Raw genomic sequence first — 20,584 nt, forward strand, 5'->3', positions numbered from 1 at the left:
CGATTCAATATTAGTTTTCTTGGGATTTCCGGCATGCTATCCTCTTTTTCTACTGTAAATACTGACGCATAGTAGTTGTTCAACATGCCCGCCATTTCCCCATTGTCAATGACAATATCCCCACTTTCAGTTTTTAAGGGGCCAACACTGCTCCTGACCACCCTCTTTTTCCTAATGTAACTATAAAAGCTCTTTGTATTGGTTTTGATATCCCTTGCAAGTTTCTTTTCATACTCTCTTTTTGTAGCTCTTACTATCTGTTTTGTGACCCTTTGTTGATCTTTGTATCTTTCCCATTCACCAGGATCTGTGCCATTTTTTGCCTTTTTGTATGCCCTTTCCTTATGTCTTATACTGTCCCTTACCTCTTTAGTTGTCCATGGCTGTTTTTCTTGGAAAGTAGAGTTCTTGCCCCTCAGGGGTATAAACCGATTCTGTATCACGTTAAATGTTTCTCTAAACATTTCCCACTGATCATCAGTCGTTTTACTCATTAACAGATTTACTGTGGATAGTCTCTGTCTCATCCCATTGAAGTCGGCCTTACCCAAGTCTAGATCTTAGCAGCTGATTCACTTTTTTCCCTTTCAAACATTACATTGAACTCGATCATGTTATGATCGCAATTGGATAGATGTTCACGCACAGTTAAGCTGTTAACTAAATCTGGCTCATTACTCATTACTAAATCTAGTATGGCTTGCCCCCTTGTTGCCTCAAGGACATACTGCTGTAGAAAACTATCCCGGACACACTCAAGAAATTCACTACCTTTCTGATAGTTGTTAGTCTGCTTTTCCCAATCTATGTGAAGGTTAAAGTCCCCCATTAAGACCACTATGCCTTTGTTACACGCTTGTCTAATCTCTGCATTTATACAATCTAGCACTTCAGAGCTGCTGCCAGGGGTCCTATACACAACTCCCATTGCATTCTTGCATTCATATGGTGTCTATTGTATCCTCAGGCCATCTGAAAGTGCTTCAAAACCAATAAATTACTTTTGGAGTGCAGTCACTGTTGTTATGTGGGCAGATGCAGCAGCCTGTTTGTGCACAGCAAGAACCAACACAGCAAATGAGATAAATGACCAGTTCATCTATCTTTGATGGTTGTGTTTTTAAGTCTCTGTGTTTTCCTCCTTTCTACTTGGTTATTTTCCACTTTCATTGTTCACTCACCAAAACATTTCTCCCCAGACAAATTCCACCAAAAAAAATTCTACCCACTCACATTCCAGCAAAAGAAAAAAATCTTGGGATACGGTTGCCATGACACTCACCCACTTTACACCCTTAATAATAATATTTATCACACAGTATAGACATAAAAAATTAACAAAGAGAAAAAAAAAATCACAAACTTATCAAACTTATCAATTCCCCCTTCCCTTCCACAATGAGCAAGACTTGCCCTGCTGGGTCTCTGAGGATCCTGGACTTTAGGACACTCTCTCCATCACACTTCACAGTCCCCACCCATCATGCTGACTCCCCACACACTGAGGCCTGGTGTAAAAGCCTCGAAGCAATCAAACAACGTCCATTTGTGCAGGATTTCCTCATACACACTGTCGGTGGGCAAGGTCCAGGGCGACTAAAGTCGGCCCTCCTGTCCACAATAAAAGACTTCAGTTCCCAGGATTACTGAACAGTGTAACCGTCACATTGGAGGATTCACAGACCTGGGAGGAGGAATCTTGGAGGTTGCAGGATCTGAGAAATCTGAGGCTGTGTAGGTAGCTCACGCATCTCCGGCTGTTCCATTTTCAGCTGATGAACTCAAGTGTCAGTCGGGGGGGCACAGTTAAATCTCCCATCAAAGATCCTTCTGTCTCAAGTCAGCTGGTGCATCAAAGAGAACACCAACGCAAAACTGCAGATTTGAGGAGAAGTCAGAACCGCCCTTCGGGGGGCTGTCTACTCAGGGAGCCGAAGAAAGCAAAGGAAACCAACTGTGGGGAGGGGGAAGTAAAGAGAAAGACAGACTGACAGACAGCGACAGACAGACAGGCACTGTTGAGTGAGGAAAGGCAAAAAGAGATATTCTCCTCAAATGGAAGGAAGAGAAAGACCCTCTTGGAGCCTTGTTGAAGGGTGATTGGAAGCGAGAGAGAGAGAGAGGGAGGGAGAGAGAGAGGGAGAGAGAGAGAAAGAAAGAGAGAGGGAGTTTTCAGGCGCAGCAGCAACAGCATGCAGAGAGTGTGCACCCCAACCAGGAGGCCTGATGCTCACCAGAAATTGGGCCTCAGGCCTAGGGTTGCCAACTCTGCTTGAACGTATTCCTGGAGGTTTAATCACATGACCGCCTGCTTCCAACCGGCCCGTCCCCCCCCCCCCCCACACACTCCCGCCATTGGTCGCCCAAAACATCCATTGTCACGGCACCCCGCCTTCCCATGGCCAATCGGAAAGTGAAAAGAACAGACTCTTCGTTAACCGATTGGATCATTCTTGACTGTCAGTTAAACAGCCTTTCTTTTCCCCGTCACCAATATTTTTTTATATAACTAATAAACAGAAGTGTCCAAAGAAAATGAAGAAAACTATACCCTTTTTTGAATGCTCCCTATGATTTTACTCCCAGGTTTTTGCTTACGGCAGTGTCCTAGAGATTAGTCTTCAATTCCTGGAGACTCCAGGACAATTCTGTTGGGTTGGCGACGCTACTGTGACATCATTTAAATAACATGGGCGTGGGGCTGTCAGGAATTAATTTCAGGCCGTTTGCCCTGCCGGGAGGGGAATGGGACTGAAACCCTGCCGTAGGATCTGCCACTTCTGCTGGGTGCGACAGGGATAGTTACTGCCTCGTCTTAGCAGGTCCTCATCAACGTGTTCCCCGTGCAGTCAGACTCTGTCACCGTTGTTTACTGTCCTCAAAACACTAATCTCCAAAAGAGTTTTTTTTTAAAAACATGTTAATGTTCAGTGAGTAATTGTGTCAAAGGGAACATCAGAATTTGATGCAGACACCACCTGCAATGCGAGAGAGAATCTAAATGCACCTCTCCCAGGGGGAAACGGTGCCAGGATAATGAAACCACTAATTCATCAAACCTTTAATGGATTAAATCTATAATTTGTTTAATTGATTAAAAAGTGGACTATTAAAAGGCGACTCTGAGGAAAGCGTTCCTGATTGATGTCAGTATGGTGTCCAACTTAACCCCCAACTCACTCTCTGGTGGGATGTTTATTTTATTTTTGCTTTTTATTTTGTGTTTTTGATGTGTGCCAGAATCGGGCATTTTCCCTTTTGGTCACTGTCCCACGAAACACTCTCAGGGGTTAGATACAGAGTAAAGCTCCCTCTACACTGTCCCACGAAACACTCTCAGGGGTTAGATACAGAGTAAAGCTCCCTCTACACTGTCCCACGAAACACTCCCACAGGTTAGATACAGAGTAAAGCTCCCTCTACACTGTCCCACCAAACACTCCCACAGGTTAGATACAGAGTAAAGCTCCCTCCACACTGTCCCACCAAACACTCCCAGGGGTTAGATACAGAGTAAAGCTCCCTCTACACTGTCCCACCAAACACTCCCAGGGGTTAGATACAGAGTAAAGCTCCCTCTACACTGTCCCACGAAACACTCCCAGGGGTTAGATACAGAGTAAAGCTCCCTCTACACTGTCCCACGAAACACTCCCAGGGGTTAGATACAGAGTAAAGCTCCCTCTACACTGTCCCACCAAACACTCCCACAGGTTAGATACAGAGTAAATCTCCCTCTACACTGTCCCACGAAACAATCCCACAGGTTAGATACAGAGTAAAGCTCCCTCTACACTGTCCCACCAAACACTCCCAGGGGTTAGATACAGAATAAAGCTCCCTCTACACTGTACCACGAAACACTCCCAGGGCAGGTACAGCACGGGTTAGATACAGAGTAAAGCTCCCTCTACACTGTACCACGAAACACTTCCAGTGGTTAGATACAGCTTGCATTAGATACAGAGTAAAGCTCCCTCTACAATGTTCCATCAAACACTCCCAGGACAGGTACAGCGGGGCTCAACACAGACCACAACTCCCTCGACACTGTCCCAACAATTTACCTCAGTGCCCCTTACTGCAACAATGTGGCACTTTTCATTTCCCGCAGCAATCATAACACGGATTCTCAGAGTGACCTTTGACAAATTAGGAGCAGCTTTGTGCTGTGAGCTCACCCAGACTCAGAACTTGATTGACATTCTCCAGACACACTCCATAGAGGCCCCTCACGGCCAGCAGACAGCAGAAACTACCCTCCCTATGCTGCAGGTAGGCTGGATAGATTGAAACACAGGCCCCAGGCAGCAAGCGAACTAATGTGCAGCACCACCCAGTTGAAAGAAAGAAAGAAAGAAAGGAAGGAGAGAAAGTGTTCCAATTAGTCTATGCCAGTGTTTATGCTCCACACGAGCCTCCTCCCTCCCCTCTTCATCTCACCCTATCAGCATATCCTTCTATTCCTTTCTCCCCCATGTGTTTATCGAGCTTCCCCTTAAATGTATCTACGCTATTTGCCTCAACTACTCCTTGTGGTAGTGAGTTCCACATTCTCACCACTCTCTGGGTAAGGAAGTTTCCCCTGAATTCCCTATTGGATTTATTACTGACTATCTTATATTTATGGCCCCTAGTTCTGGTCTCCCCCACAAGTGGAAACATTTTCTCTACGTCTACCCGATCAAATTCTTTCATTATCTTAATGACTTCTATCAGGTCACCCCTCAGCCTTCTCTTTTCTAGAGAAAAGAGTCCCAGCCTGTTCAGCTTTTCCTGATAAGGATATCATCCTTGTTAATCTTTGTGATGTTGGTTGAGGGATAAATATTGGCCAGGACACCGGGGGGAACTCTTCTGCTCTTCTTCGAAATAGTGCCATGGGATCTTTGATGTCTCCCTGAGAGGGCAAATGAGGCCTCAGTTTAACATCTCATCTGAAAGATGACACCGCCGACTGTGCAGCACTCCCTCAGTACTGCACTGGGAGCATCAGCCTAGATTTTGTGCTCAAGTCTCAGGAGTGATGCTTAAACCCATGACCTTCTGACTCAGAGGCGAGAATGGTACCCAATGAGACACAGCTAACACCACATTGACGTCAAGCCGTGATGCTATCTACAGTCAAACAGTCCACAAATGGTCAGTGCCTGGGCTCACATGTGAAGAAGGGTCCCTCGGACGAGGTACAAGGGGAGGGCCAGGTGTCCACAGAGCTGGATGACAGGGAGCTGAATATCCTCACCCTGACACACACTGCAGGATGAGGAGGATTGAGTAAATCCCAGTAAACAAACTCCTCTCTGTATATCTGAATGGTAGCTACAATTATGGAGAACAGCAGTGTAGTGGTTATGTTACTGGGCTAGTAATCCCAAGGCCTGGACTAATAATCCAGAAAAACAAGGAGCTCAAATCCCACAGTGGCAGTTTCAAGAATTAAAAAAAAACATCTGGAAATAAAAAGCTGGGTTTCAGTAAAAGTGACCGTGAAGCTGTCGGATTGTCGTAAAAACCCAATTGGTTCACTAATGTTCCTTTAGGGAAGGAAACCTGCCGTCCTTCCCCGGTCTGGGCCTATATGTGACTCCAGTCCCCACATCAATCTGGTTGACTCTTAACTGCCCTCTGAACTGACCTAGCAAGTCACTCAGTTCAGGGCAACTAGGGATGGGGAATAAATGCTGGCCTTGCCAGTGATGCCCACATCCCAGGAATGAATAATAAAAGTAAAATGATAAGAAAGAGGGAAAAAAAAACCTGTTTTATTTTATGAGGCTGCTTTGCCAAATCGATAGTGTTTACAAAGCAGCGTGACAAGCAATTACTTTCGAGTGCAACATACAATCTGCAGATTGATTTTTGTTTCGAGTTAGTCAGAGATAGTCAAGTAGAAGGTTTCTGAATGTAAAGGGCGGGGAAGGGGGCACCGGCCTCCTCTCCATATTTCTGTGTTAATGAAACCAGAATATTTAACCCTATTCAACTGTGAGAAATACTAGAGGTAAATCAGAGAGACAAAAACTGAACAGATCTCATTATTGGCATCCCATCCTACCACTCCTGCCTGATTTTCCTCTTTCTGCTCCGCCCAGGCCCAGAGGAAAATCACGCCCTGTATTTTGATAAAGGCCGTTTTAAGGAAGACTTGTGTTTCTATAGCATCTTCCATGACCTCAGGACGTCCTAAAGCGCTTTACAGCCAATGGAGTACTTTTGAAGTGTCATCACTGTTGTAATGTAGGAAACACAGCAGCCAAATTGTGCACAGCAAGATCCCACAAACAGCAATGAGGTAATGAGCAGATAATCTGTTTTAGGCATTGATTGAGGGATAAATGTTAGCAAGGACACCAGGGAAAACTCCCCTACTTGTCTCTAAATGGTCCTCAGTATTGCACTGGGAGTATCAGTGTAGATTCTGTGCTCAAGTCTCTGGAGTGGGCCTTGAACCCACAGCTTCAGATCAAGAGGTGCTACCTACTGAGCCACAGCTGACACCTTAATAGCAACTTGCTAAAAAACAGCCACTTGACCCTTGATACTAGGCTTCCCTCCACGTATGCTCAGGATCAACAGGATAACCTCAATACTCACTGACTTCCGTTGCGATCACGGAGATATTTTGCCAGGCTGTTTGCTCTCTGTCCAGTGGCGCTGTGGTTTTTATAATCCCATTCTGTGCATTGATGGTGAAAAATCTGTCCAGGTATGAGTGTTGTTCAATGGAATACCTGAGGAGAGTTAGAAAAGGGACTAATTAAACAGAGTTGTCACAGAGCTCAGAGCTATGTGGCTCAGAAATGTTTCATGGTGGAAATGTCCTCTCACCAATTCGTTTCAATGTTTCTCCCCCTTATCTCTCTCCTCTTCCTCTCCTGAAGGTGCTGCGATACAATTCCACAGTCAAAGCAGCTTTACTCAGCTTGTAACTCAAGTTAGCAGCGAGTGTTGGCTGCTGATACAGGGAGACATTGGATGATTAAATGGAAAGTTCTCTTCCCCAGCACTAACATCCATCACCAGGGTCAACACAAAAACTCCCCCCAAAAATAAATCAGAATCCCGGCACTCAAACTCACCAACCACAAGTTCACATCAGGATCACAGCTGCAGACTCCCCAGAATTTTCCATTTCTAACTCACTCCCGGGTATCTGTTATTCCATATATAAACCCCCCAAACCCCTCAATTAGATTCCAGCCTGTAACTCACTCTCGGGTATCTGTTATTCTCTATATAAACCCCCCCAAACCCCTCGATTAGATTCCAGCCTGTAGCTCACTCCCGGGTATCTGTTATTCTATATATAACTTAACTGGACCAACCACATAAATACTGTGGCTACAAGAGCAGGTCAGAGGCTGGGTATCGTGCGGTGAGTGACTCACCTCCTGACTCCCCAAAGCCTTTCCACCATCTACAAGGCATAAGTCAGGAGTGTGATGGAATACTCTCCACTTGCCTGGATGAGTGCAGCTCCAACAACACTCAAGAAGCTCGACACCATCCAGGACAAAGCAGCCCACTTGATTGGCACCCCATCCACCACCCTAAACATTCACTCCCTTCACCACCGGCGCACTGTGGCTGCAGTGTGTACCATCCACAGGATGCATTGCAGCAACTCGCCAAGGCTTCTTCGACAGCACCTCCCAAACCCGCGACCTCTACCACCTAGAAGGACAAGGGCAGCAGGCACATGGGAACAACACCACCTGCACGTTCCCCTCCAAGTCACACACCATCCCGACTTGGAAATATATCGCCGTTCCTTCATCGTCGCTGGGTCAAATCCTGGAACTCCCTTCCTAACAGCACTGTGGGAGAACCTTCACCGCACGGACTGCAGCGGTTCAAGAAGGCGGCTCACCACCACCTTCTCAAGGGTAATTAGGAATGGGCAATAAATGCTGGCCTCGCCAGCGACGCCCACATCCCATGAACGAATAAAAAAAAAAACCCGAATCGCTCGATTAGATTCCAGCCTGTAACTCACTCCCGGGTATCTGTTATTCTATATATAAACCCCCCGAAGCTCTCGATTAGATTCTAGACTGTAACACGTTCCTGGGGATCATCATCCTTTCTGTGTAACAGTTCCATTCTTTACCAACTTCCTGGAAATGGTCCCCTCTGGTGCTGACCAGTGCCTAACTGGCTCTGTGTGGTGATTAGTCTGTAATCAAAGGGAGTGGAAAATAAAACAGGACGAATTTATACCCTACTGATCTTACTAATGCTAACATGTGCTGTTTGCAAAATGTCTGGTGAAAGTTTACAGATGCCCATTCAGCTCTCCACGAGGCAGACACTCCCTGTTTGTGCAGTGTTAGGAGTAACAGATCCTGACCATTCCTGGGATGTATTTCCAATTCCAATGTGTGGTTTGTTACCATACGCATTGTGTAAAATACTCGTATATTAGAAAATCACCCTCGCACCCTATCCTTCCCTGATCCCAAAGTTTCACACGTCCTACCTCTTAAAGGAAACAATCTTACAGTCCAAAGTTAAGGTAACTGTTCAGTTCATTTACCAAATAACTGCCGACTCTACATTGTGGGTGAATTTAATGATTGTGCAAACGGAGTGAGGGGCAGGGCTAGGGCTACAGGTCCGCAGCGGAAAGTCACTGATCTGTTCTCTCTGGCAGTGCGGGATTGGTGACTTTACCCTGCGTCGACCCCTTCTCTTCACCTGCTCATTGGCGGCCGTGCCTTCAGTTGTCTAGGCCCTAATCTCTGGAATTCCCTCCCGACGTCTCCCCTTCTCTCCACCTCCCTCTCCTCCTTTAAGACCCTCTATAAAACCCAACTCTTTGACCAAGCTTTTAGTCATCTGTCCTAATATCACCTTCTTTGGTCTGGTGTCGATTTTTGTCTGGTTATGCCCCTGTGAAGTGTCTCAAGACGTTTTTCTACGTTAAAGGCACGATATGTTGTTGTTGTGGAATATTGCTGCTGCAAAATGGCTGCCACATTTTCCTATGTAACATCAGTCATTACACTTTGAAAGTAATTCATTGTGAAAAGTACTTCGCAAGAACAACTTGTATTTATTTTGCACCTGTCATGTAGGGAATGTCTCTCAGTGCGTTCCATGAGGGAGAAGAGGATGTCAAGCAGGAGATGGGCAGCGGAATAATGGGGAAGGGAGTTGGTGGGGGTGGGGGTGGGGATTGTTGATGGGACTTAAGGCACGGCTGAAGAGATAAGTTTAAACAAGGCAGAAAATAAACTGATGTTAGGCGTGGAGACTGAAGAAGTGGCCTCCCGATGGTGAAATGGAGGCTGTTGGGTGTAAACAGTGATATCCGAGGGCAGGGTTGATGAGTGAAAGGGGCTTGGTGTGGGAGAGGATACAGACAACAGAGTTTTTGGATGAGTGGAAGTCTATGGAGGATGGGAGGCTGACCAGGAGAGCATTGGAGTAATCGAGTCTGGAGTTGAGATTGTAGTAATAGACTTTTCCTTTATAAGAACATAAGAAATAGGAGCAGGAGTAGGCCAATCGGCCCCTCGAGCCTGTTCCGCCATTCAATAAGATCATGGCTGATCTGATCCTAACCTCAAATCTGAATTCATGTCCAATTTCCTGCCCGCTCCCCTAAACCCCTAATTCCCTTTACTTCTAGGACACTGTCTATTTCTGTTTTAAATTTATTTAATGATGTAGCTTCCACAGCTTCCTGGGGCAGCAAATTCCACAGACCTACTACCCTCTGAGTGAAGAAGTTTCTCCTCATCTCAGTTTTGAAAGAGCAGCCCCTTATTCTAAGATCATGCCCCCTAGTTCTAGTTTCACCCATCCTTGGGAACATCCTTACCGCATCCACCCGATCAAGCCCCTTCACAATCTTATACGTTTCAATAAGATCGCCTCTCATTCTTCTGAACTCCTATAGTTATAGTTTTATCACTGGACAATTAGTACTTATTCTGAGTTTGGTACCTTGCTCAGAGGCACCAGAGTTTCCCTCCGACCTGCCGATAGTGTAAGGGTTAAATATCTCTCTAGCTTTAAGATGGAGGGAGGGGTAGTTAATTAGTCGGAGAGTTTGAAGCAGATGGGAAGGCCAGCTGCAACCAGGGACGAAGGGAATACTGCATTGCATGTGGCACAAGCTGATAGGGAATGGGGGAGGTGAGGAACGGATGAAAAGTGTGATTTGAGCCACCTGCCAATGATTGAGAATAAAATATTAGCAACAATTTATGTCACATATTTTCTTGGCTATTAATCATGTAATGGAATATTGAAATGTAAAATATTCATCTGACTATTAATTTTAAAAGGGTCCATCTTTATTCAGTGCGCTTGACAAACTATTTTTAAACTGTTGGGGCACGAGAGAGTTAATGTTGTCTCGAGGGAGCAGAGTAGAGTTGAGTAGCGGAGACGGAAGGGAGAATGGGCATTCTCACAAGATGTGCAGCTCTGACGAAAGGCCATCGACCTGAAACATTAACTCTGATTCTCTCTCCACAGGTGCTGCACTGACCCGCTGCGTATTTCCAACATTTTCAGGTTTTATTTCAGATTTCCAGTATCCGCAGTGTTTTGCTTTTTGTGTTGAAAGGTATCCTCATATTTGCTGGATAAACGTTGAAGATCATAAGAACCTGAGAAATGCTTGGGACAAGAAAAGGTCATTTGGCCCAACAAGCCAGTTCATTATTTTTTTTTGTTCTGGCGAATGGGGGAAGGTGTGGAACGGATGTAAAGTGTGATTTGAGTGATCTTGAGTCAAAATTCTCAATTTGAAATATTATCTCAGCTACCCACCACTTCTCACCATATCCCACAACCCCTTCTATCCAGGAGCAAATTTAGTTGCTTCTTCAACCTGCCCCCTTCAAACGGCTTTCAACAACTTTATTACTGTTTGAATAGCAGGGAGAATTTAAACAGAACTTCCCTTCAGGAGACTAAATGGGTGGGGTAGAGTCCACGATCGGGTCGGTCGGTCAGGGGCTGGGGAAGGAGATTAAATGGATGGATTGAGTCCATGAGAAGGTAAAGTGTACATGGGCTGTGGGAGGATATTACTTTAGTATTCCCTTGAATATAGAAGATTAATGAGATGTAATTGAAGAGTTTAAGATGATTAAAGAATTGATAGGGTAGATAGAGAGAAACTATTTCCTTTGGTGGGGGGAGTGCAGAACAAGGGAGGCATAACTTTAAAATTAGAGCCAGGCCGTTCAGGGGTGATGTCAGGAAGCACCTCTTCACACAAAGGGGAGTGGAAATCTGGAACTCTCTCCCCCAAAAAGCTGTTGAGGCTGGGGGTCAATTGAAAATTTCAAAACTGAGATTGATAGATTTTTATTAGGCAAGGGTATTAAGGGTTACAGAACCAAGGCGGGTAGATGGAGTTATGATACAGATCAGCCATGATCTAATTGAGTGGCAGAACAGGCTCAAAGGGCTGAATGGCCTACTCCTGTTCCTATGTCACTAAATGGATGGGTGGAGTCCATGATTGGATACATGGACTATAGAAGGAGATTAAATGGGCGGGTTGAGTCTATGATAGGGACTGTATGTACAGGGACTGTGGAAGGAGATTAAATGGATCAATGTAGGATAGCACAAAGACTGAAGAGCGTAGGAGAGAAGACACGATAAAGCAAGAAGTAGTGATTAGATGATTGCATGCTAGTGTTTCAAAAATCTGAGGATTGTAGGAGGGAGGGAAGACAGAGAGATGAGGAGTTCTATAGTTTTGAGGTTCTGGAAAGGATTTATTTAAAGTAGGAGACAGCTGGGATGGTGCAACAAAGACCTGTGGTTCCATTTCTGTATTTTTAATAGCCTCATTGACTTGTTGGCATGTTAAAGAGTTAAAGCCTGGTATCAGCAGCCGTGTGCTGTGATTGTGAAAGTCAGGCTGACCAGCATTTGGCTCCTTGCCAGTCCTGCTGTAAATGTCTTCGTATCTGTATTGACCTCGCAGTTTCTGGACTAACATTCTCTCAGCGTGCAAGGTAAGATTGGGCTGTTTTTAATAAAACAGGAAGCATGTGTCACTTTCTTGGATCATGCTGGCAGGCTGGATGCCAACATCGATACCACTGTTGCTCTACACATCTTTCTCCTTGTAACGACACATGATTAGTGTAAAATTACACACTCACAGTTCTAGCAGGTTTGCCTCCAGTGTGCAAGTCTCCATCCTCCCTCTCCCTGTGCGGTTAATGCCGAAATTCTATGCTTCCAGTGGGGGAACTCTTACACACACACACACACACACACACACACTCACACCAACGCCACTCACAAACACACACATCCTCCATACATATGAACCCTACATACAAACACACACACCTCCATCCATAAATACCTCCATACACACATACAATGTTTTCCCTTTGCCTGATGTGGCACTATCTCTCCTCCATCAATAGACACAGCTGAGACCTGATAAAGCTGCCAATGTTGACAGACTGGGAGTCTAACACTTTGCACTGACAGTCCCCAGACAGCTGCCAGCGAGCTCTCAAACATCGATAAAATAAATTCTGTGCAGGATTTAAATTCACAGTGTTCCACAATTTAAAGCTTGCAGTTGGAACCACTCTGATTCATTGTCCATCCCTGCCCAAATAAAACAGCTCACCCTTTGATTTGGTCAGTGCAACCACACTATTCTAAGTTAAAATCTTTTGCTTGTGGGTCCTTGAAATGGTTTGTAAGTCTCACTCTGCTGTCAGCTCTGTGGGTGTCTGGGGAGGCAAGTTGTGGTCTTATGACAGAAAGAGATGTGTCCTGCACTTAGCTACTTCACAGTCTTGCCCTCTGGGGAGTTTGGATTTGCAAACCACTGTTGTCAAACAGATCAAATACAGCTGAGATTACTGGAGTGCTGGGCGTATCATGCAAGCTGCTAGGATCTAACTCTGATATACTGTAACGCCATTTGTAAAATCACTGTTTCACAAATTCACTCACCATGAAACTACATGGACAGTTCCCTTCTTAGAATCGTAGAATTGTACAACACAGAAGGACTCCATTTGGCCCATTGTGCCTTTGAAAGAGCTATCCAATAAGTCTTACACCCCTGTTCTTTCCCCATAATGATGCAAATTTTTCCTTGTTAAAGTATTTATCCAATTCCCTTTTGAAAGTTACTATTGAATCTGCTTCCACCGCCCTTTCAGGCAGCGCATTCCAGATCATAACAACTCGCTGCGTAAAAAAAAATCCTCATCTCCCCTCGGGTTCTTGTACCAATTACCTTAAATCTGTGTCCTCTGGTTACTGACCCTCCTGCCACTGGAAACAGTTTCTCCTTATTTACTCTATCAAAACCCATCATGATTTTGAACACCTCTATCAAACCTCCCCTTAATCTTCTCTGTTCTAAGGAGAACAATCCCAGCTTCTCCAGTCTCCCCACATAACTGACGTCCCTCATCCCTGGTACCATTCTAGTAAATCTCTTCTGGGCCCTCTCTAAGGCCTCGACATCCTTCCTAAAGTGTGGTGGCCAGAATCGGACACAATACTCCAGCTGAGGCCTAACCAGTGATTTACAAAGGTTTAGCATAACTTCCTTGCTTTTGTACTCTATGCCTCCATTTATAAAGGATGCCGAATGCTTTTTTAACAGCGTTCTCAACTTATCTTGCCATCTTCAAAGCATGAGAATTTAAAAATCGAGGCTTTGGTGGATCGGGAGCCAACGGAGGTCAGCGAGCACAGGGGTGAAGGGTGAACGGGACTTGGTGCGAGTTAGGATACGGGGCAGCAGAGTTTTGGATGAGCTCAAGTTTATGGAGGGTGGGAGATGGGAGGCCGGCCAGGAGAGCGTTGGAATAGTCGAGTCTGGAGGTTAAAAAAAGCATGGGTGAGGATTTCAGCAGCAGATGAGCTGAGGCAGGGGCAGAGACGGACGATGTTACAGAGGTGGACGTAGGAGGTCTTGGTGATGGGAGAGGATATGGGGTCGGAAGCTCATCTCAGGGTCAGTTAGGACGCTGAGTTTGTGAAGAGTTTGGTTCAGCGTCAGACAGCGGCCAGGGAGGGGGATGGAGTCGGTGGCTTAGGGGAACGGAGTTTGTGACAGGGACCGAAGAACAAGACTTAGTTCTTCCCAATGTTTAATTGGAGGAAATTTCTGCTCATTTAGTACTGGATGTCGGACAGGCAGCGTGACAAATCAGAGGCTGTGGAGGGGGTCGAAAGAGGTGGTGGTGAGGTAGAGCTGGGTGCCGTCAGTGTACATGTGGAATCTGATGCTATGTTTTCAGAGGATGTCACCGAGGGGCAGCATGTAGATGAGAAATAACCTTTTGCTTATGCACCGATTGTGCCCATTATGTAAAGCATTCATTCCAGCTCAGCTATGGGAAAGGTTGATATCAACCTTAATTTCAGTTTCAGCTTCTGATGCATGGAACAAAGAAAGTTGCATTCTAAGAAATAATTCTGAAAGGGTTTCGCTGTACTAAGTAAGTTCATTCAGGTTATTCAATAATGGATATAAATATGTAATTGTTTGATTATGCTGCAGGTAGGCTGGATTGTTGGGGAACATGACTAGAAATTAATCAGTCAATTTTCTAGCTGGTTCTCAGTTTGATTTCTAAAGGACTTTTCAGTACAGGGGGAATTAAGACGGCAGTAGTGGAAGAACGAGCCCCCCCGCTGCATTGTAAAAATAATTGTAAACAATTTTACAACACCAAGTTATAGTCCAGCAATTTTATTTTAAATTCACAAGCTTTCGGAGACTTCCTCCTTCCTCAGGTAAAATCAGACAGCTTGTAAAAATAGACAGCTTTCAAGTATTGTCCCTGGAAAATTGGGAATAAGAAGGTCAGGTTTGTCGCTGTAGCCTTTGTTCAAGCCTTCCTTCTACAATCTCAAGATTTGAAACCCAAACACTGTGTTCTGATTCACTTCTTCCCTTGGAGAATAGTGTGAATTGGTGGAAGGATTCACAGGCAGATTAACGGTCTGACAGGCTGCAACGTGAACACTCCTTCCATGTCTGTAACCATCTTTATACCATAAAGTTTAGAATCTACAGCACAGAAACAGGCTACTGGGCCCAACTGGTCTATGCTCCACATGAGCCTCCTCCTACCCTACTTTATCTCACCCTATCTGCATATTGGCAAGTTATTATCTTAATGGCGAGAAACTGGAAAGTACTGCAGCTCAAAGGGATCTGGGGGTCCTCGTGCAAGAAAATCAAAAAGTTAGTATGCAGGTGCAGCAGGTGATCAAGAAGGCCAACGGAATGTTGGCTTTTATTGCTAGGGGGATAGAATATAAAAACAGGGAGGTATTGCTGCAGTTATATAAGGTATTGGTGAGATCGCACCTGGAATACTGCATACAGTTTTGGTGTCCATACTTAAGAAAAGACATACTTGCTCTCGAGGCAGTACAAAGGAGGTTCACTCGGTTAATCCCGGGGATGAGGGGGCAGACATATGAGGAGAGGTTGAGTAGATTGGGACTCTACTCATTGGAGTTCAGAAGAATGAGAGGCGATCTTATTGAAACATATAAGATTGTGAAGGGGCTTGATCGGGTGGATGCGGTAAGGATGTTCCCAAGGATGGGTGAAACTAGAACAAGGGGGCATAATCTTAGAATAAGGGGCTGCTCTTTCAAAACTGACATGAGGAGAAACTTCTTCACTCAGAGGGTAGTAGGTCTGTGGAATTTGCTGCCCCAGGAAGCTGTGGAAGCTACATCATTAAATAAATTTAAAACAGAAATAGACAGTTTCCTAGAAGTAAAGGGAATTAGGGGTTATGGGGAGCGGGCAGGAAATTGGACATGAATTTAGATTTGAGGTTAGGATCAGATCAGCCATGATCTTATTGAATGGCGGAGCAGGCTCGAGAGGCCAATTGGCCTACTCCTGCTCCTATTTCTTATGTTCTTATGTTCTATTCCTTTCTCCCTCGTATTTATCTTGCTTCCCCTTAAATGTATCGATGCTATTCGCCTCAACTACTCCACGTGGGAGCGAGTTCCACATTCTAACCACTCTTTGGGTAATGAAGTTTCTCCTGAATTCCCGATTGGATTTATTAGTGACTAATAGGGTTAGACCTATACGACGGGGTGGGGGAGTTTATGGGCTCCTACAACCCGTACAATGAGGTGGGGGGGGTCATTCGGAATTCAGAGCCGGAGCTCCGGTCTCCATTCGCCGGGACTGTCCAGAGCAAGAAATCAAACCTTCCAACTCAGAAATGCTACCAGTAGGCCAAAGGCTCGCTCCAGAAACTTAGGCATGTGGTCTGAATCGTAGGGTCACATGATAGGAAGAAGGTCTTTACTGGAGAATAAGAAAACCGCAGGACCTGTGCGTGACACAAGATGAGAAAACGTTACCTGATGGGACTGCGGCCCAAATCGTGGTCCATAGCGTGAACCTGACCCACGGTGGTTCCAGCCGGAGAGCTCTCATTGACTTCCATCAAGTAGACGGGCAAGGAGAATACAGGGGGTTCGTCCGCATCCTCCACAGATATCTTGACCGTCGCCGTATCCTTGAAGGGTCCCCGGCTGACGAATCGCGGATCGAAGTATACGTTGGCTGCCTCCACCTTCAGGGAATACGACTTTTTGGTTTCAAAGTCCAGGCCCTGCTGAAGGGAGTGACAGAGATGAATTAACTTGACAGCGAGAGCTACTGGCCTCAAATGAACACTGATGAATAGGGAGGGAGTTGAGGGTAACTCCATGATAGATGTTAACAGCTCTGCTTATAGAGTGACTGAGATGAAATATTTCATTCCGAACTCAAGCTGGGCGAGAGAGAGAGAGAGAGAGAACACAACACAGTTTCTGTCATCAAATCTACCCTGTTCCTTTGTACATTGCTGTAAGATTTGGGTGAAGCTGTCTTTACTTCCATTTTGTGAATTATCCAGTGACCTTTCAAACACGTCACACCAGTTTACATAGATTTACATAGAGTATACAGCACAGAAATAGGCCATTTGGCCCAACTGGTCCATGCTGGTGTTTATGCCCCAAAGCCTCCTCCCACTCTACTTCATCTAATGCTATCAACATATCCTTCTATTCTTTTCTCCCTCATGTGTTTATCGAGCTTCCCCTTAAATGCATCTATGCTATTCGCCTCAACTATTCCTTATGGTAGCAAGTTACACATTCTAACCACTCTCCAGGCAAATAAGTTTCTCCTGAATTCCTTATTGGGTTTACCTTAGATTTATGGCTCCTAGTTTTGGTCTCCCCCACAAGTGGAAACACCTTCCCTACGTCTACACTATCAAACCCTTTCAAAATCTTAAAGGCCTCTATCAGGTCACCCCTCAGTCTTCACTTTGCTCTTTCCTCATACGTATAATCTCTCAGTTTTGGTATCAGCCTAGAATTTTTTTTTGTACCTTCTCCAGTGCCTCTATACCCTTTTTGCAATATGGAGACCAGAACTGTACACAATACTCCAAGTGTGCTCGAACCAAGGTTCTATACAAGTTTAACATAACTTCCCTGCTTTTCAATTCTATCCCTCTAGAAACAAACCTCAGTGCTATAGTTCAAACGTCCCTATGTCTCCATGAGCACCTGTCTTTCTCGATGGGTTTACGCCTCCCCGGTTGTGTGCGACATCATCTACATCATCATTCCTTAAGGAAGGCATCCAATGCATTGAGGGATCAGGAGCAATCAAGTTCAGGGCAGAACCTCATTTTAGTCACGCTGTTAGGAGAGGCTGTAGATTGGGGTCTAGAGTGAATGCAAACCCAACACGCAGAGCAGTCCAGTGCAATGTGATGCTGCACAGCCTAGTCCAAGTTCCACTCACCTGTCAGGATTAGTATCAACCCCAACCCTCCACCTACACCAATCATTAACCCCAAGACCACCTACACCAATCATTAACCCAACACCACCTACACCAATCATTAACCCAACACCACCTACACCAATCATTAACCCCAAGACCACCTACACCAATCATTAACCCAACACCACCTACACCAATCATTAACCCCAAGACCACCTACACCAATCATTAACCCCAACACCACCTACACCAATCATTAACCCCAAGACCACCTACACCAATCATTAACCCCAACACCACCTACACCAATCATTAACCCAACACCACCTACACCAATCATTAACCCAACACCACCTACACCAATCATTAACCCAACACCACCTACACCAATCATTAACCCAACACCACCTACACCAATCATTAACCCAACACCACCTACACCAATCATTAACCCAACACCACCTACACCAATCATTAACCCAACACCACCTACACCAATCATTAACCCCAAGACCACCTACACCAATCATTAACCCAACACCACCTACACCAATCATTAACCCAACACCACCTACACCAATCATTAACCCCAACACCCCACCTATTCCAATCAGTAACCTGAGCCCACCTAAGTTGATTATGATTCTGCATTATAGCTGCTCTGGAATTGCTTGCTGCCAACTTTGGGTTCGAATTGCAGGTCAGTAGTTTGGTTGTCCCAGGATGTACACAGTGCAACATTTTCCAATCTCAATCAGTGCAGTGGGTCTGTAATTGGCCTCAGTACCTCTGGGTTAGGAAGAGCAAGAGTCAATGTGTGGGTTCCCGTTCCTGATGGCCATCCAGCACCCCCGACTGGACAAGTGCATCCGTGCGGGCTTTAGGCGAGGGTGAGATGGGGCTCGGCTGTGATGCCACCTGTGGGGGAATGGTCCATCGACATTTATTGCTTGGGCTTACACAAGGAGGTGCGGGCGAATTCTGACAGAGGTGTTGAAGCGTACGGCAGCGCCAGTTAGCACTGCTCAGAAGAGGAAGAGACAAGCAGAACAAAATAGAAACCTGGATGGCTCCGTTCGTAGTACATCATCAGACTTTTAATCTGCAGGACTAGGGTTCAAGTCTCTGTGTGGGCACTGCTTTCAGGGGTCATAAATATAAGAAAGTAACTAATGAATCCAATAGGAAACTCAGGAGAAACTTCTTTACCCAGAGAATGTTACTCACCACCACAAGGAGGGGCTGAGGTGAATAGCATAGATTGAAGGGAAAGCTAGATAAGTAGATGAGGGAAAAAGGAATAGAAGGATATGCTGATAGGGTGAGATGCAGTAGGGAGGGAGGAGGCTTGTGTGGAGCATAAACACCAGTTGGGCCGAATGGCCTGTTTCTGTGCTGCAAATTCAATGTAATTCTAATTGGGCCCAAAAATTAAAGCACACAGTTACCTATAATTGAAAAAAAAAGTAAAGAAGAAACCTTTAAGTTTAGTATGACGGCTATCATGGCAGATCAGGGTAGTTAAAAAAACAGATGGTAAGATTAGCATGAATTTTACATACAAACTGACAGCCCTAATTAGGATGATGTTTCAAAGAGCTGAATAATGGATTACACTGTGTTTGGGGCCTGTAGACTGTTTTCCAAGGTCAGACATAGTGTTAAATTTGCTCCAGCTGATTAAATAGAGTTGGCAGAGGATTAGTTACTGAGACGGGTCTACGAGAGATAATATGACACAGCCCAAGTCTGTTCTTCAGTTATGGATAATCCAGGATTCTAAAGCAAGTCAATGCATCCACTGGACCAACCCATTGTAGACCATAGCCGGTGAGGCAGTGCCTCAATTTTAAAATTCTCATCCTTGTTTTCAAATCCCTCCATGGCCTCGCTCAACCATTGGCGGCCGTGCCTTCAGCTGCCTAGGCCCTAAGCTCTGGAATTCCCTCCCTAAACCTCTCCACTCTCCACCTCTCTCTCCTCCTGTAAGACGCTCCTTAAACCTACCTCTATGACCAAGCTTTTGGTCACCTGTCCTAATATCTCCTTATGTGGCTCGGCGTCAAATTTTGTTTGATAATCGCTCCTGTGAAGGGGGGATTCACAAGAGGCCAGAATTGGAGGAGCGCAGAGATCTTGGAGGGTCGTAGGGCTGGAGGAGGTTACAGAGATAGGGAGGAGGCGAGGGCCATGGAGGGATTTGAAAACAAGGATGAGTATTGTAAAATCAAGGTGTTGCCGGACCGGGAGCCAATGTTGGTCAGCGAGCACAGGGGTGATCAGTGAACGGGACTTGGTGAGAGTCAGGATACAGTAGAGACCGTCCTATTGCAGTGGTCTGAGTATTTGTTATGGCCTAGCAGTCGCCCCGAGTGGTATTGCCAAGTTCCTGCCAATTTAGTGCTCAGTTCTGGGCAGTTTTGGGTGCAGTGGACTCCTGCCCAGTTGGAAGCAATGTGAGATTGCCACAGATTTATTTCACTAGGACTGCAGCAGCTGGCAGCGAGAGATCTCCGTCCCACCAATCTGGCCACCATTCAAATTCCAGTCCCAGAAATAAAAAGGACAATCTTCCATCCTGTTGCAAAATATTGTCCCATCCTCCTTTCCTTAAGAATAATATTAATAAAAACAAAATGGTGTGGGAATGTAACATGAAAGAGGCAAAGCCAAATAGTTACCCATCACCTGAATGCAGAGATGCAAAGGCTAGGGTTGCCAACTCTGTTTGGGGGTATTCCTGGAGGTTTCATCCATTGGTCCATCCTCCGGGTGCCACTGCCT

The 20,584-nt window shown here is 45.4% G+C and overlaps 1 protein-coding gene across 4 annotated transcripts in view; it reads right to left on the minus strand.

The window, feature by feature from the left end:
* Positions 1 to 20,584, minus strand: part of LOC137333811 (cadherin-11-like) — a 152,433-nt gene that overhangs the window by 35,948 nt on the left and 95,901 nt on the right. For 3 of the 4 annotated variants that reach the window (XM_067998163.1, XM_067998165.1, XM_067998164.1), the window contains 2 exons: positions 16,372 to 16,628; positions 6,598 to 6,734 (listed from right to left, as the gene is read on the minus strand). In XM_067998163.1, coding sequence (XP_067854264.1) covers positions 6,598 to 6,734; positions 16,372 to 16,628 — 394 coding nt within the window. The remainder of the gene's footprint in view (positions 1 to 6,597; positions 6,735 to 16,371; positions 16,629 to 20,584) is intronic. The other variant, XM_067998166.1, reaches the window with a different exon arrangement.

The sequence above is a fragment of the Heptranchias perlo genome, chromosome 16 (genome assembly GCF_035084215.1).
Source record: "Heptranchias perlo isolate sHepPer1 chromosome 16, sHepPer1.hap1, whole genome shotgun sequence".
Classification (NCBI taxonomy): domain Eukaryota; kingdom Metazoa; phylum Chordata; class Chondrichthyes; order Hexanchiformes; family Hexanchidae; genus Heptranchias; species Heptranchias perlo.